At 43.9% G+C, this 18,035-nt stretch overlaps 2 protein-coding genes across 2 annotated transcripts in view; both read left to right on the top strand.

Annotated features, from left to right (window-relative positions):
* The window catches only part of PHEX (phosphate regulating endopeptidase X-linked), a 1,438,972-nt gene that overhangs the window by 1,253,159 nt on the left and 167,778 nt on the right, over positions 1-18,035 (top strand). The window lies entirely within an intron of this gene.
* LOC147697881 (uncharacterized) lies at positions 159-17,383 on the top strand. Its single transcript, XM_086933588.1, has 5 exons — positions 159-472; positions 2,634-2,775; positions 7,016-8,121; positions 12,671-12,809; positions 17,237-17,383. Exons 1-5 carry the CDS (start codon positions 159-161, stop codon positions 17,381-17,383), a joined length of 1,848 nt encoding a protein of 615 aa, XP_086789714.1.

Below are 18,035 nucleotides of genomic sequence, written 5' to 3'. Positions count from 1 at the left end.
GTGTATGTGTGCGTGTGACTGTGTGTGTATGACGAATCCTTCTTTTAGTTAAATTAAAATAAAACTTACCTTCTCCAGGCGGCCTCTGTTCCTGGCCGAGTCACAATTCGCACTTTTTATGCTGCTCCAGTGTGGCATCTGAGACTTGCATGTCTATGATGTCATGGTACTATAGTTACCTACATTGCCTAGGCTCAGAAGGGCCAGATGTTTTTGATCATCTTTCAGAGCTTAGTGATGTAGAGAGCAAAGATCTTAATGAGTATGAAATCTGCATCACTATACTTGATAAACATTACTTGCCGAAGGTGAGCACCAAACCTGAAAGGTACCAGTTTGTTAAGAGACCTCAAAATGAGGGAGAATCTGTTAAAGAATATGTTACTCATCTAAGAAAACTTGCTTCTTCTTGCAAGTTTGGTGATTCCCTGGATGAGAGAATAAGGGATCAATTGGATGCAGTATTGAAAAGGTTTGTGAAGAACTATGGCTCAGAAACGAACCTTCATTGGATGAAGTTTTACAGGTGGCAAAAAGGATTGAACAGGCCCTAAAATGTGTTGATACTTTGAAGAAGGACAAGCAAGTTTCTATTCAAGTTGTCAAGGAAGAACCCAAGCTAGTATCTAAAATTGATAGTGTTGTAAAATAAAAATAAAATACATTTGTTCCAAAATGTTTTAGGTGTAACAAAGTAGGACTTTTGCCAATGATAAAAAGTGTCCTGCCTTGAATGTTGTGTGTTCCAAGTGTAAGAAGAAAGGTCCTCTTTCTGTGGTTTGTAAGAGCAAGATTTCTGATTTGAAAGTTAAGAGCATTGAAACTAGTATTATTGAGGAAGACTTTGTCTGTGGACAAATAGTTGTCCAAATTGATTCTACCTTAGAACAAAAATCTTTTCCTGATGACACGATTCAAGTTGAAGGTGAACCCACCAAAGTTCTCTTTGACTCAGGGGCTAAGATTACGATAATTTCTAAGGATTTTTATCAAACAAAACTTGCTAGCAAAATTTCCCTTCTAAAACCGGTCATACGTTCTTTTAGCTTATGGCGGTGAGCCTATACCTTTATGTGGTTATTTTTTGGGTCTCATTGAGTACTGTGGGAGTTATGTTTCAGGTAAAGTTCACATCTCCCAGAAAGGTGATATCATCATCAGATGGTTCCACCAGGGTGACTTAGGTGTAAACTTAGGTGTCATGCTAGATCCTAGTAGTTCATCCCCCATCATCCTCAAGCATGACGTTCAAACTAGTTGTGTTAATTCTGATGTCACTGTTGAAACTCACATTAGATGCACATTTCCTAATGTTTTCAGAGAGGATCTTGGTTGTCTCAAAAATTTTAAATTGGACATTCCCTTGCGTTCCAACTCAAAACCCTCTAGATGTAAAGTTAGAAGCGTGCCATTAGCTGTCAGGGAAGAAATGAAGAGAGAGTTAGAAAAGCTCAAGGCAAGTGGGATAATTGAGGAGGTTAGTGGTACTGATTGGATTGCTCCGGTTGTGACAGCACGCAAGGCCAATGGGTCCCTCCGCTTGTGTGTGGATTTGAGGCAACTTAACAAGTGTGTGGGGGTTGATCGCTATCCGTTGCCCAATATTGCTGAATTACTAGTGTTGTTGGGTGGCGCTAAAGTCTTCAGCTCAATTGATTTAGCGTCTACCTACCACCAGATTGAGCTAGCAGAGTCTTCAAGAGATTTCACCTCTTTTATTACTCCTTTTGGGACTTTTAGATTCATTTGGATGCCGTTTGGCTTGGTATAGGCTGCTTCCATTTTTCAACGTTTAATAGACTGTTCTAAAAGGCTGTGATGGCGTCTGTATCTATCAAGACAACATCCTTGTTTTTGGTAAAGATCATGAGGAACATCGAAATCGTCTTGATGCTGTTTTGAGTAGACGTGAAGAAGCTAATCTCACTATAAAGTTGGAGAAGTGTCAATTTGCAACCTCTTCGATTCATTATTTAGGGCACACAATTTCAAGGGATGGTATTTCTCCTAAGTCTAATTTGGTTGACACGATCTCTCACATGCCTTCTCCCTCTTGTAGAGAGGAACTTATGACATTTTTCGGGATGATCGAATATTCTAATAAGTTTGTTCAAGGTTTTGCTGAACATTGCACCAGCATGAGGGGTCTTTTAAAAAAGGGAACAGAGTTCAAGTGGAGCAAAGTATGAGATTGCGAATTTGTTTCCCTTAAGAAAATACTCAGTGATGTTCCCAAGCTTAAGAGTTTTGATCGCACCAAGACCTCTATTATTACACCTGATACTAGTCTTAAGGGATTAGGAGCTGTTCTTCAGCAAGAAGGTGAAAATGGAATGGAAACCATCACATTTATATCACGCGGTCTTAAAGATCCTGAGACGAGTTACTCTGTGATAGAGCGTAAAGCTCTTGCTGTGTTTTGGGCCATCTGGAAGCTTAAGAAGTTTCTTTGGGGGACAACATTTTTGATCAAAACTGACCACAAGCCACAATGTGAAATTTTCTTGAAGAAAGGGATTGATTTGGTCTCTGGTAGGATTACTAAATGGGTCATACATAGCTCTTCAAGAGTATGATTTTGACATCAGGTACATTCCTGGGGTAGAAAACTGTGTTGCTGATACACTTTCTAGATTAATTGTTGCTGGCTCCCTTGATGGTACCCCTGATGATGAATGGAGTGGCAGTGATGTTCATGTGTGTGTGGTTGGTGAAGGTATTATTGATGAGAGTCAGTGGCGGCTCAAGTTGACTTTGGATCCTGTTTTATCTGAGGTAATGAGGCTCATCTGAAATGGCTGTCATGCCAAAAAACAAGGTTCTAAAAAAACTTCCAAATTTTGGGGAGTCAAAAATGAATTGGCTGTGTGTAATGAGTTGCTTGTATGTGGGACACACTTAATACCTCCTCTTGAGCTTTGAAAGGAATTAGTGGAGTTGTCTCATGAGTCCCATTCTGAAATGTCTAAGATCAAAGAGAGGCTCAGATCTTCTTACTGGTAGGCCGGCAATGGACCTTTGTATGGAAAGAGTAGTACGGGATTGCATGGTGTGTGCTACGAGTGAAAAGTCAAAGCTTTTGAGGGTCCAACCCATGGATATTAGGGAGCTACAAAGCGGTCCTTGGAAAGAGGTGGCTCTAGACATTGTGGGTCCTATTCATTCCAATAGACAGCAAGTTTTCATTTTTGTTCTGCTGGACTTATTTTCTAGGTGGCCTGAAGTCCAGTTTACATCCAGTGTAGAGACATGTCATGTGATTACATTTTTGGAAGTTCTCATAGTCAGGGAAGGTTATCCTGAATCCATCCTCACTGACAATGGGGTTCAATTGGTTTAAAAGGAAATGGAGTTGTTTTTAAAGAAGAGGGGCATTAAACACAAAAAGTGTTCTCTTTACCACCCAGATACGAATGGCATGGTTGAAAGATTCAACAGAGTGATTAAAGAGACCATTTCTTGGGCCAAGAATGCTGGACTCAACTGGAAAGAGCGGGTACTAAAAATGGTGGAGAATTATAGGGTGACTTCTCACAGTTCAACTGGTCAGTCTCCTTTTATTTTCTTCAAAGGTAGGGCTCCATGTATCTTGGTTGAGCCTTCCTGGGTAAGGCATCTTAAAGATTCTGCCTCACGTTCCTCTCCTCATGAATCTTCCTTGAACTGACGCAAGAAGGAGGAGGATAAGTGTTTGGCTAGGAAGGTGAATTTTGATTTCAGAAAATCTGCTAAAAACACTGGAGTTAAAGTTGGTGACTTTGTTATTGTCAATCTTCCGGGTCATAAAATTAAGTTCTCAAAGCATATTTGTGTTATTAAGGTTTCTAAAAATGCAGTTAGGACTCAGGACCACAGGATTTGGAATTTAAATCAAATTTCTGTGTGTTCTAGTCCGATTTCATATGAAAGCTCTTCCTCTGGAGGTCTTTCTACTTCCAATTCTTCTGCGAATCCATGTATGTCATCTAGGGTTGTTGTGAAGCCCCGTTACTTGAATAACTATGTTTCATAATTATTGTACCTTTTTGTTTATGTTTTCTTATCTTTTCTCTTTGTTAACAGGGGAAGGTGTGCATCTGAGACTTGCTTATCTATGATTTCATGGTACTATGGTTACCTAAGTTCTAAATGTCTGAGTAGAATGTATTTTTCGAAACGTGCTGTTACTTGGACTCGCTGCGAGCTCTTACCTTGACTGGCTGTGCTGGTTTGGTTTTCCCTTTATTTGGAATAAACCAGAACCTCTTTTCTACATCCTGGTGCCCTGCGTGATCCTTCCAGCTTTACTGGATCTTACATCCACTCCTCAACAGGAAGCAGCCACCCACAGACAGCTTCCCTCCACTCCCCTCGGCCAATCAAAATGCTGTAATGGCAGCATAGTGATTGGTGCGGTGTGCCCCAGCCGGGTGCCTAATGGCAGGCCCTTTTCTCTATATAGGCTGTATGCAGCCTACATAGAGAAAAGGGAGAGTGCGCAAGACTGCTTTGGTCGGCCCCATGTTGACCAAAGCAGTCAGAGCCCACAAAGTGGACAAGCCACTCCCCCCTGCTCTCCGCTCCGAGGTTAGGTCCTTTGTTCATTCCAGGCGCAAGTTGGCTTGTTTTGGCTGGATTTGCTCCTCATCCTCTGCACGGCAATTGTATTGTGGCTGAACTTCGGAGACTACATGTAGTCGCAATTGCCGTGATTAGAGCCTTAGTGCATTACCTGGGCCGTAATCTTCCGGGTGGAGCCCCGGGGGGTGCGGCGCTTCCGGACGGACAGGGTGGTTTGAAACTCAGTCCCGTCATGGTCAATGCTGTAATGGGCAAGAAGCCCCAGGATAAGGATGATTTTCCGTTCTGGCTTGCCGAGAAGTTTGACCAGCTGGAAGCTGTATTTCCTAATACGACTCCTGGTGAGAAACACAGGATTCTAACGCTTAGTTTGCCAAAAGATTTGGCCCCTGAATTCGTTGACTGTGAGACTTGGGGAAAGACTTTTGCAGCGGTCTATGCGAGGTGCTACGGCACTCCGTCTATGGCAGTGCTGCCTACGGTCCTTAAACGTGTTCAAGATGATCACGGACCGGAGTCTGCGGTTGAGTTGGGTATGCGCCTGTGTGGCACCTTTGATGTGGTTTGCGATCTCATCCTTGCTAATGTCAAGGGGGATGCAGTGAACTTTCAGGTTGCAAACGCTTTGGCGGCGCTTCCAGATGCCGAGAAACCCCATCAGTTAGCGACAATTTTTGTGGCGGCTTATAAAACCGTGGGTCGCAATAGTAAGGGTCTTAAGCCTTTTTCTGTTAAAGAGAAAAAGCAACCCCAGGGACAAGCTTCGGAAACGGAAGTTCAGCCCAAGTCCAAGAAACAGAATTGGCCTAAAAAACAGAAACAGGGAAAGCAACAGCAACAACAACAAACACAGGTTTCTCGTCCTGCGTCTCCGTTGCCTGCGCAGTCGGAACGTGTTTATGACTTGCGCGATCACGCGATGATTAAATCTCCTGATCTATTTCAGGCTTCTGAACAATGCTCTCCTCGTTCCTTTCAGGACTTATCGGCCCGACAACCGGTGGTGGAGGGGGCAGCAGGGGTTGGGGTGGCCAACAAGGACGTGACCAGCCCCGCCCGAAAAACGGTGCAGAACGGCAGGAAGGCTCTCCGCCGAAGAGACCGCAGTTTGCCAAGAAGAAAGTCGCGGCCTTAACAGCGCATCGATTTGTCACAGAAAGTGAGAACGCGGCTTCAGAATCTGATGTGGGCTCTGACCTTGCTGGACAGCGCGGCGGAGATTACCATAGTGAGAGAGGTCCTGCGTCCACTACTGAAGGTGACAGCGACTGATGTTTATGTTGTGATCGAAACAGCTGATACAAGAGTTGCTCCCCCTGATAGACTTTTTGAAATTGTCCTGTTAATCGAGGGTTACATACAGCGAACCATAAAAGGGGTATTTTGGGAAAATCTTTCGTCTACGTATGACATTTTGCTTTCGGAGGCTGACTGGCCCCCGCCTTTTGTTCTCGCAGCACCGCGAGGGGAGGAGGTAATCCTCCCCAGTTTCGTGAACACAGTCTCGAAAGAGGATGCGCTGCATTTTGCAGAAGAGTGGGCTCTGGCTCTAGCGCCGGCTGTGTACCGCAATTAATGTGGTTGGGATAAATTATCCCCAAGCCACGAGATTCCTTTACGGTCTCAGCCGCAGCCTCAACCTCAATATCCCATACGGCGTGAAGCCAAGGCTTCCGTCGGGGCAATCCTTGAACAATTGGAATATCAAGGTGTAATTGAAACATGTTTGTCACCGATGAATAATCCTCTTTTTACTGTAAACAAGCCAGACGGTTCGTATCGTTTGGTATTGGATTACCGGCATTTAAACTCGCATTGCCGTAACTGTGCAGTACAGAATACTCACGGCTCTGCCCTAGTGAATAGCCTTGTGCGTAAGCGGTTTAAAACCACGCTTGACATTTCCAATGGTTTTTATGCCCATAGATTGGATGGTCTAAGTTCCCAATGGACCTCCTTTACTTGCGCCTGTGTCTAAAAACAATTTCGGCGTTTGCCTATGGGCTACAAGAATAGTCCTGGGATTTTTACTGCCCGCATAGTTTCTCTTTTGGAGAGAATCGACCCGGATGCTTGTTCGTATGTGGATGACATATATCTCACAGACGACGAACTTTGGGAGTATCTATGTCGAGTCAACGGAATAATTTGTACCTTTGCAAATATGGGTTACAAATTCAACTTTGCAAAATCGCACATTGCAGAGTACACAGTGTTGTTTCTGGGCTACGAGCTCAACACTGAAGGAAAAGGTTTGGCTCCTCACTTCCTGGAGAAATGCGCACAACTGCGCGCTCCGACAACACTGAAAAAATTACAATCTTTACTTGGCTTCTTGAATTTTGGGAGAACATACATTCCGGAATATGCCCAGCGTATCAAGCCTTTATATGCTTTGATACAACCATCTTTTTCCAAATCATGCTGGCTGCCTGAGCATTCAGCTATCCTGCAGTCTTTGCAAGCTGATCTGCTCGTTTCTAAATTCTTACTGACTCGTGATAACCAGACGAACCTGGTGATAAGAATTATCCCTGGGACGGTGGGTTTCACGTACCTGACTTTTAATGAAGGAGACAGAGTACCTATTGCTTACAAGTCACACTTGTACACTTCGGCTGAATTGCGCTTTTCCACTGTGGAGAAGGTTTTGACGGCTGTGCAGATGGCAATTCTTAAGGAACTTGCCCTGTCACAGGGAAAGCGCATGTTGGTTGTTACCCCGTGTCCTGCCTTGGAGGCAGCCACGAAAACCAGTGTACCAAATTCCAAAGCTTTGCACCCTCGGTGGATTCAATGGGCTGCATCCTTGACATCCCAGGATGTCACGTTTATTTTTGACGCCTCATTACAGTCGCAGGAGTACTTACAGTATGAATTCGTTCATCCGGCTCCTTTAGCAATGCGACCCTTGGAGGATTTCCATTGCATCATTTACAGTGATGGTTCGGCGCAGGCTGCGCATGGCTCCAAACATGCCTACATTTCCGCATGCGCCATTGTGGTCGGTGCCATGGTGAACGATGAGTTCAAGTCCAGTGTTGTGCAGACGCAGACACTAGGGGACTGCACCGCACAATTAGTAGAACTTCGTGCTCTGATGCTTGCATTGGAGTACGCTGATCCTAGTGTGACAACACTTATCGTAAGTGATTCTTACTACTGTGTCCAGTCTTACAATGAGAACTTGCTCTTTTGGATTCAAAATGACTTTCGTGATTCCAAGGGTAGCACAATAAAACATAAGATGATCTGGGTCCGAGTGGCTGAGCTTAAAGAGCAGTTGCCACTTGTGTTTGTGATTCATACTCTCGGCTATCAGCGTGTTGGAGTTCACGCTGTCGGTAACTCGCTTGCTGATGAAGCAGCGAAATCTGCAGTATCAAAATATTTAGTTGCAGCAGTTACACGGTCCAAAAGTAAAATAGATGATGACATCTTGGCAGCTGTAGCTGCCTCTGAGAAGGGAGGTAAATATCCTATGGGGTTCCCTTCGAAGTACACATACCACTTAAGTCCCGATAAGGTTCCTTATGTGAAAATTCCTGAAGTTGGGGAACGGTTGATTCCCAACTTGGATCGCAGGGCTACGTTGATTACAGAGGTGCATGAAGGTGTGGCGTCTGCGCATGCGGGCGTCTCGGCCACTGTAACTCAGCTACAACAACGTTCCTGGTGGCGGGGACTGTACAAACAGACGTGCGATTATGTCCTTCAATGTGACATTTGCCAGCAGATTAAGCCTTCAACTGCTGCGCGTCCGCCTCAGACACAGTTGCACATATAAAATAAACCGCTGGGTTGTGTTTATTTAGATCACTGCGGTCCTTTTTCTTCTGATACTGCGTATAAGTACATCTTAGTAGCAGTAGATTCATGCACACGCTTTGTGTGGGTATGGCCCCATCGCAGCGATGATTCACAGACTGTCATAAGAGATTTGCGTGTCTTTGTAGGGATTTTTGCCTGTGGTACCTTCCATTTAGATCAAGGTCCGGCTTTCGCCTCTAAGGCGTATAAGGATGCTATGATTTCGTTGGGGGTCCAAGTCAAGTTTTCGTCTCCATACAGACCTGAGGGTAATAGTGTAGTGGAACGAATGAACTGTGACTTAAAGCAATCTTTGACAGCTCGAGTTATAGGCACTGGCAGAAACTGGTTGGCCCTGCTCAATGGCGTGCAGCGTGCTCTTAATAATCTCCATAAAGGTCTCTATGGGCATACCTCGTACGGAATGCTCTTTGGTATCAAGATGTATGTCCCTGACCTCGACGGTCTAGACTGCGTGGCCCAAGCCACAGCCTTTGACGTAGATGAACATTGCAATGTTTTACAGGATCTACAAAAGACCAGAGACAGTCTTGCAAAGGAACATTTGCCCTCCACATCGGATGATGCGTTGCACATCCCAGTAGTTGGCTGGCTACCCAAAATTGAAGAACTGGTTCGAGAGAAGATCGATAACAAGAAAGAATTTGGTCCTTCCTATCGAGCTCCGGTTCCCGTTCTTGGAGTGAAGGGCACAAGAACAGTCATATTACCACCACTTCCAGGTCGTAAGGAAAACAAGTTTATCTCTATTGACAATGTCAAGATACACAGGGTGGCCGATTCTTCATAGTATGACACAGGCAGTCGCCTGTCCTTCGATTATGAGAAATTCTGTTTTGGCCACTACTTCTGATGCTGAGCCAGAAATGGCCCTCGAGATGCCTGCTGTTTCCAATCCTTTATTAAGCACTTTTCCCGTTAATAACATTGATGACCTAGATTACAGCTATCCTGCTGATTTATCGATGCCTGATTTACAAACACGTTGATGCACAGTGAATTCGAAAAATCCCTCACGTTGTGCGGTTTATGCATCTTTATTTAAAAAACATTTTTTGATTCCCCCTTGGACATATTTTTGGCTGGTACTTTTTTCAATTTACCTTTTTATGTCAATTGGTTTTGTGTTTTTTTTTTTCCGCCTTATCGATGGACACTATGTCGAGGAGAGAACATGCATTCGACATCCTAATGGAACTTTGGCCCCCCTTTCCTCTCCTCTTCCATTCAGCACACAGACTGAAGAGAATCTTGAATTTTGTTAACATCACTGCTTGGCCTGTTCTTGATGGGTAGGGCGCCACTAAACCAAACTCGATACTGCCAAACGTCAATAGGAACTTCCGGTGCCCTGTACGGAGTATATTCATTCGGTACAGCCGTGGGAGTGTACGTGTGGAACACACCAGAATTTGCGTCCACTTCCGAAAATGTCACCCACGAATAAAACAGTTTGTAAGGGTAAGCAGCATCCGCACTCACCACCATGATCACAGCCAAGCCTTCCAAAGGCACATTGTACATCCGCAAATGATCTCGCACCGCAATGCGACTATGCTGCGGAATGTCCATGGCAGCCATGACAGCACAGGAAATATGAAACACAAAGTAAACTTCGTAGCACAACTGGGTAGTAATTCAAGGAAACCGTTTTAGAAAGATTCAAGCTTGAAAAGACCTATTTCAAAAATAGGTAGGTTTTTACCGACACCAGCGTTTTCCGGAAACTACAGTGAAGGGGTTAAGGATTGAATGATATACTACTCGAGTGTCATGATATAAGGCCAACAACGTATGGGCGCCATGTAGCGGGAATTACGTTCTCCTACAGAACTGTGCATAGAGATTTGGAACCTCAGTGAATTAGGATGGCCCAAAACTCACCTCAGTACCCAAAATCCTCTTACCGAGCTAGCTACAGTGTCTCATTGGTCATAAAAAACTCCCAATGTTTAGACAAACCAGAACATGAACTTAGATTACCTCAGGTATCGTGGAACACATGAACACTCTTTCGCTATATAATCATTTCAAACCAGAACGTGGAGTGAATGAGGACACGTGCATATTTGAAATATTTATTTACTAATGCACGGTTCTCAAATGCAGTATCTTATATAATGCAAGCAAACATATTATAAGAAACAAAGTTATCAGCATAGTTACTAGTCCATAAAAAGTGAATGGTGACAGCATACTAAGATGCTGTAATGAATAGGAATTAACAACACCTAATTCTCACCCTCCCTATTTAGCATAGTTCACGTTCAAGTTCAGAAATTTGTATAGCGCACTACTCACCCAGAGGGTCTCAAGGCGCTTGGGGAGGGGGTGCATTATTTATCGAATAGCCAGGTTTTAAGTTCCTTTCTGAAGGAGAGGTGGTTCTGTGTAAGGCGGAGGTGAGTGGGGAGAGAATTCCAGGTTTTGGCCGCCAAGTAGGAGAAGGATCTTCCTCCCATGGTGGATCTGTGGATGCGCGGAACTGCGGCGAGGGCTTGATTGGAGGATCTTAGTTGGCGGGTGGGTGTGTAGAAGGACAGTCTTGTGTTGAGACATTCGGGTCTTATTTTGTAGAGGGCTTTGTGTGCGTGGGTGAGGAGACGGAACGTTATTCTCTTGTTGACGCGAAGCCAGTGGAGGTCTTTTAGGTGACCGGTGATGTGAGCTTGGCGTGGGATGTCTAATATGAGTCTGGCTGAGGCGTTTTGGATGCGTTGGAGTTTTTTCTGTAGTTTGGCTGTGGTTCCGGCGTAGAGGGTGTTTCCATAGTCCAGTCGGCTAGTGACCAGTGCGTGGGTGACAGTCTTTCTTGTTTCGGTGGGGATCCAGCGAAAGATTTTTTTGAGCATACGAAGTACGTTGAAGCAAGAGGAAGAGACTGCGTTGACTTGTCTGGTCATCGAGAGGGAGGAGTCTAGGATGAAGCCTAGGTTACGTGCGTGGTCTGTGGGTATGGGTGCCGTGCCCAGGGCCGATGGCCACCATGAGTCGTCCCAGGCAGAGGGGGATGATCCTAGGATGAGGACTTCCGTTTTGTCTGAATTAAGTTTTAGGCGGCTGTTTTTCATCCATTCGGCTACTTCTTTCATGCCTTCGTGGAGATTGGTTTTGGCGGTGTTAGGGCATAGTATTTTATATCTATGAAGGTCTCATTTGGGTTTTAGCAGGGCGGGCCCATACCTCAAAATCTCAGTGGCAGAGGATCACATCATCTTCCAACAGCTCTCTGCATGCGAAGCACCATCAAGTGTGTCTGTGTGTTTTCAGCCAAGCAATATAAAAACCCGCTTAGAGACAGATTTTGGCAGCAGCATGTGTGTTATGTCTATGAAGGTGCGAAGAACAGACCTCACAACAACACTGTGTCGAGTTATCCTTGGAGCCTTCAGCACTCACAGTGCAGACAGTGTACCAAGCAAAGCTGATATCAGAGCAATAACATATTATTTCTCAAGTAAATCACGACTCTCTTCTGGGTTGAAAGCAAAAATAACAATTATGTGTCGTGTGCAAATGAATTAAAAAGGAAAAATGGCGTTTAAACATTTAATAAGCTCATGCTAACTTAACACAGTATATAGAAACGAAGTAGCTATATGACAGCAGGACCACCCACAACCAGGCACTCCAGGCACATCTGCTTTCTCGCAGTGCGAGAAGCAAAAACATAAAATGGTAGTTTTACCATTTTATGTTTCTGCTTCTCACACTACAAGAAATCAGTGGAGCCACGCCCCTATGGAGGAGCCGCCACTGCTCTGAAGTCAAAAGGAGAGGGAGAATGAAGGATTATAAACCATAACATTTGAAATGCTCCCTGACCCGAAAGTCTCTTTGCATAGCTCTTCAAATCAACTAGAACAGGAAAGACTTGAAGGCCTTTATTAAAAATTTTCGAGATCAGGTATGTGTTTAATATATTTCGAAAGAGAATTCCGCTTAATGGGACCCTGCACTGAAGACATTCTTCCTTCTCTCCTCTTGAGCCTGATCTGGGAAATGATCAGTAACATGTGATCCTGGCTCCTTTGGCGTCTGTCATTGTTGATGCAAGGCGAGTGTATCTTTAAGAAATCAAGGGTCAGTTAATTGAGTGCGTTTGAAAGATTGAAATTTGAGTCTGAGCACATTCTGACTATGCTAGCAGCCAGCAAAGAGCCTGTTGTACCTGAGAAACACCCCATTTTCCAAGCCCTGTGATCACCACTCAGCCATGTTCTGGCCTTGTTGAATGTGCCAAATGCGACGTAAATGTATTAGCCTTGTGTATTTGCAGGTTTACAGCAACTCCAGTGACCAACACGTTAAGGCTCGTTGATAGCAATGGAGGAATAGGTTCTCCCCACAATGTGATCAATCTAAGTAGAGACAACATGTTGCAAATGATTTGCAATCCTCAGTGTTTTACTCTGATGGTGAGTGGAAGGGATTGATCCGGGAGTTTTGGAGAGAGCAAGTTCTACATTAAAGAATGCAGAAGAGAGAAGAGAGCCCTTCGCCACTCCACAAGAGTGTTCAACTTCGTGTGAAGGAAAGTGCCCAAAATTACCTTTTGTCCTAAATCCTTAAAGTAAGAGCCAGATCTTCCTAGGGGTCATTGTGGACCACCATCGCTAACAATGCTAAGTTGTCCACTAAGTAAAATGCAGCATGCAAATCCAGCATCACCAATTGTCCTTTAACGTATATGAGAGCATTGTTCCAATTAGCAAGCAAACGATTTATTTCCCATGTCTAGATCTGCAATCTGATTGAATAGGGTGAGTTAGTCAACAGCACTCTGATGGCTGTGCAATTGGCAGACCAAACTTTTTCCAAAGTCTTGGCTGGTACTGGCCGACTGACAATTGGTCTTTAAATTTCTAAAATAGCTTGGTATAGATTGTTCTTTTAGGACAGGAGTTTCATACCCCTCATTTATTGTTCTTGAACAGTCTAGTACTACTAACGGAAATAGCCATGGTGGCAGCATCAATTGAAGTGAACTATTTGAATAGCCATGCTGGAGCAGAATCAAAAGCAGCATTGATGGAGTTTAATGGTGACAAGATCATTTCAATTTCCTTTGAGAATTTTACTTGCATGAAAAAGGAAGAAGAAAAAGACAGTAACTTTCCAAAACAGACAGGTTTCATCCCTTGTCTTATTTTGTGAATTATATTAATGAAAAAGTAGCTAAGATCCCAAAATAGCTGAGGAGAGGGCTGGACAACTACATATGTCTTCTTAGATTGGTTTAAAGAGCCACGTGGGTACACATGAAGTTGCTGCAGTAGATTTATCTCAGTAATGACTTAAGACTTCCCTGATGGGCAACTTATACTCTTCAATCTATTTTTCAGGTTTTTAATCGACATGACTTAATTCTTCATTTGAACCAAGGGACTTCATGATATTGTCCCTTGGTTTGCATTAGGAGGACGATATCTAGGAAGCAAGCTGAAAATTGTTTTGCATAAGCCGTTGACATTTGTTAAGTTTTCTTCAAGCAGAAGTAGCTGTTAGCTCAGCCATGTAGGGAAGAAATTCCTGGAGCATTTTACCAGAGGGATATTTGAGACCTTTTAAGGGCAATCATTTATAAACATTTGTCAAGTAATTATGCTTTTTGTATTCCATCCCATTGTATACACACTACATTTGTCAGACTCCAAGGACATTCTCTCTGCCTTCTCTCCTCCCTTTTCGGAAAGGTAGGACACAAATTGATGCTGTGTTCTCTGCTCTATGCTGAGGGTGGACCTGCACACCTTATTTCGAAAGTTAATCTAGTTTCTTCACTATGTGCACAATTTTTGCGTGCTCTCCAGTTATAAGGGGGCATGCCCAGCTCCCTAAACGTAACAACTGTGTAAATATGAGCCCAAGGAAAACCCTGAGCTACTAGAGGCACAGCTATAGGGCAATCAACCTAAACACATATTTGTCATTTTCTTGTACTACTGATACACATGTATTTTATTCTTGTAACATAAGATATTTGTAAAGATGAAAATCAAAACTATTAAATACAGATTATGAACTGTAATACTCATCACACACACATTCCTGTGTAAACAGAAGCAATTCATAAGGTCACAATCACAATTTGCATTAATATTTCATTTAAATTGACGTCAAAAAATCATAGCTTGATATCCAAAATCCCAATGCATTTCGGGTTTAAATCAAACCCTTCGTCAGGGGATGAAGAAATTAAAGATATACGATATACAATCTTGAGATGTCAACATTCAGTGTTGAAGTCTTTTCAGGATTGAACACTGTCGTAAATGCAGCGCATCCTGGTAAATCACCCCGAACACAAAAATAATCTTCTGAAGCAAGCAAGTCCTGCTGCCCCAAAGCGGGAAAAGAGGGGTCTGTGGTTTTTTTACTCGTCCGTCAAGAGTTTCTGAGTGTTCGAACGCCGCCAAACAATAGTGAGATCCCGTCCTGAGTCTGCCCAGTAAAAAAAACACAGACCCCTTTTTTCCCGCTTTGGGGCAGCAGGACTTGCTTGCTTCAGAAGATTCTTTTTGTGTTTGGGGTGATTTACCGCGCAGTGTTGCAGGAGGTGCAATGGTACACTGTAGGCCTTAGGAGGATCTACGCCATCCCTCGCTGAAGTTTATAAACGGAGGAGGGGTAGGCAGTCTTTTTAAGCTTGAGGAGTGGCCTGTATGAAGCAACATTAACAAATTGCAGTAGAAAAAATGGTCAGTGGTTGGAGCTAGTGACACAAAAGGAAGTATCTTGAGTCTGAGAGGATTCAAAGGGGCAGGAACAAGCAGGCGGTAATTGCATAAGCACTTCTCTTACTACCGGAGGTGGCCAGCGCTAGGCCGGTGTGGCTTGCTTGTAGAATAGTTTGTTGTCTGTACCTTGGTAGGCTGTACCTCTTGTAGCGTGCTCATGCTGCTTCCCTCATAGGTACCCTGGACACAAGTCATAGTGTTCTGGTAGTCCAGCAGCTCTACTGCTATTTCCCATGGTTCCCCCATCTGCAATAATCGGACAACCCAGCAGCTGTACATCTATCATTACCATCAACATTTACAACTGGGCACATTTCCTACATAAGAGGGTGACCTAGCTCTTGCCCTTGAAGGCACTCAGAAACACCTAGAAACATCAAGAAACCCTTACTGCAGCGCAATGACATTAACGAGTAGGCACACTAACAGGAAGCAGGTAGTCCCGAGATGCATGCTAAAAGTCCACAACAAATTACTCACAACCCATCCAAAGAGAAAAAGAATCATGCAGAAGTAAGTGATGACCACATCAGAGGGTACACTTGGCTATGCAGCTGAATCTGCAGTGGCCTCCACTACCGCCAATATTGTAGCAGTATTGCTCCGAAATTAATGAAAAAGCTTCTTCCATAAGATCAATAAGGAGTCTGCACCCATACCTGTCGCTAATGCTACTACCATGTCCTTGAAGGAAAGCCGGCCTAGAAGTTTGACAGAGAATCTGGGAACAACCCTATTCAGAAGTGGTTCAGTGCCTATTAGTGCAGATTAACATAGAGAAGAAGATCCTATCGGGATGCCTGAGAGTTTGAAGCCGACATGGATGATCAAATAGCCCAAGCTCAAGTTAGGCTACACCGCAAGATCCTTTGCTTGCAAAGATCAACAGAAGAGCCATTGGCAGATTGAGTGGAGATTGCCAAGTCCGGTACCTGCATTCTAAAGAAGCCCAGAGAAGCCAGTGATTTTCTCCGTTAGAAACCAATAAGCACCTAACTCAGTATTGTGATAACCAAGGTCCTACAGCAATGTGTTGCCACTGGGAAATAAATGCCCAGGTAATGACTGTCTCAGTACCAGCTCCTTAATGTTTTGTGATTACACCCTTCCAAAAGTACCAGCAAGTGATATATCTTGTGAAAGGCAAAAAAAGAAGAGACTGGGGAATTGGACTGCCTTATTATACTTGATGACTCAGAGGAGGCCCCTAGGGGAGCATGATAAAAATACCTATGCAAAGTAGCAGAAATTCTTTTGCGGGTCCCGCGTAGATGATTCAACTTCCAGAGCATTCAAGCCAACCAGTTTACTGGGAGTATTTCTCCCAATCTGGAGGCTTTGCCATGATTCATTATCTCTGAAGCTATGAATGCTCTATCGTCGGTCCTCTCACTTCTGAAGAAGTCATTTGGTGGGACCAAACATATAGGTTCATTGCTGACCATGATACTCCATGCCCTAGTGCCAGAACAATAAATTGCCAATGTAGCCTCCCAGATGGCCACCTGAAGTGAGTAAAAAGATCCGGTGACCCTAAAGGCAATCACCACCACCCAATCTAATTTAATGTCCGATACTGGCTCAGTTTGCAACAACATGCCTAGGCCGCTCGCCCAACTGACAGAAGAAACAAATATTGTGAGTAGGAGAGCCAGCAAAGCTAGCAATCCTCTCATTATCGACCCTTATTTGTCAAGGGACACAACCTATGAATATAGGGAAAGACAGTGAGACAAAATCAGGGGCAGCTGCACAGAGGTGTATTGTCGATGCAGCCTGTAACCTGGGGAATACTGTATTGCCAACTAACCCTGGAAAGAGTGCAAATATCACAACAGGAATTGAAAGTAAAGGGAAGAAAAATCTAAACCAAAAAAAGAGGAAAGGAAGGAACTAGCCATACCAGTATATTTGTTAAAGTGGCTGTTCTCCAATCCTAAGGGGTGTAAAAATAGAGCGGTCCCAAGTGGTAGCCTGGCAAGTTCTGATACAATGGAGAGCATGGCTACCCAAGACCTAACCCCTCCACCTCTCCCATCAGATCCATAAACAATACAAGCAACATAAATGATATAATGCATCCCTTGAATAACACGACCTTGCAGTACAATGGCAACCTGGGACAACACAATCATGATGGAGCGATAAAGCATCAAGTGCAGTCTAAAAGAAAAAGACCAACCAAGAAGGAATGTCGATTTATGAAAAGAGCAGCCAAGAGACTGAAGTTGGATATTGCACCTGAACCATGAAATTCAACGACTTGTGTAGAAGGCCAGGACACCGTTCAGACTTGGAGCCTGGGTACTAGTTTCCCATAGGAACCTTGGCCAGCTCCCAGCCTTAATCCTTTGCCCCAGTATTTGTAAGAACTAGAGAAGCTGTGGAAGGCCAAATTGCACACAAAAGTAATTGCTCAGATACTATTCAAATAACCAACCGAAAAACAGCTGATTGCTGCCTGGAATTTATTGATCTCTTTCTTGACATTGGCTCTAAGAATGCCCTGACAAGGTCAAATCTGCTAGTCCTTTTCTACGAAATTCCCAAGTTAAGGGTGGTTTCTTCAGGTGATATGAAGATAGTAAAGACGACTAATCAGCAACCGAGATCAGGATCGGGAGGGAGCAACACCTACTCATCTGAAGTTGAGTTTGCAGTCCCATGCATCACCAGATTGGTGCTTAGCCAAATAGATGACTTTCATATTATGGGGGTTGACGTCTTGCCTTGTTCGGGCTTTGTCCGAGAAAAAGCAGTTTTGTCAGTGCCGCCCGGACTTGACAATCCTTCCACTCTTAGCTCTTTCTCTGGGGTAGCAAAGAGGGATTTCCCGGCTGCAAATGGTGTAGCCCATGGAATCTGTGTATCAGCACAAGTAATAACACCAGGATAATTAATCTC

The sequence above is a fragment of the Lissotriton vulgaris genome, chromosome 8 (genome assembly GCF_964263255.1).
Source record: "Lissotriton vulgaris chromosome 8, aLisVul1.2, whole genome shotgun sequence".
Taxonomy (NCBI): Eukaryota; Metazoa; Chordata; class Amphibia; order Caudata; family Salamandridae; genus Lissotriton; species Lissotriton vulgaris.
Note: the sequence above shows the minus strand (reverse complement) of the source record. Positions and strands in the feature narration are given on the sequence as shown.

Bases quoted from the DNA above. Each gene is read 5' to 3' on its own strand.
- LOC147697881 (XM_086933588.1), top strand. From the start codon at position 159: ATGTCATGGTACTATAGTTACCTACATTGCCTAGGCTCAGAAGGGCCA. The intron at 2,776-7,015 runs GTAATGAGGCTC...GCTATCCTGCAG, and splicing joins TGGATCCTGTTTTATCTGAG to TCTTTGCAAGCTGATCTGCT. The intron at 8,122-12,670 runs GTTGATTCCCAA...GTGTATTTGCAG, and splicing joins ATTCCTGAAGTTGGGGAACG to GTTTACAGCAACTCCAGTGA.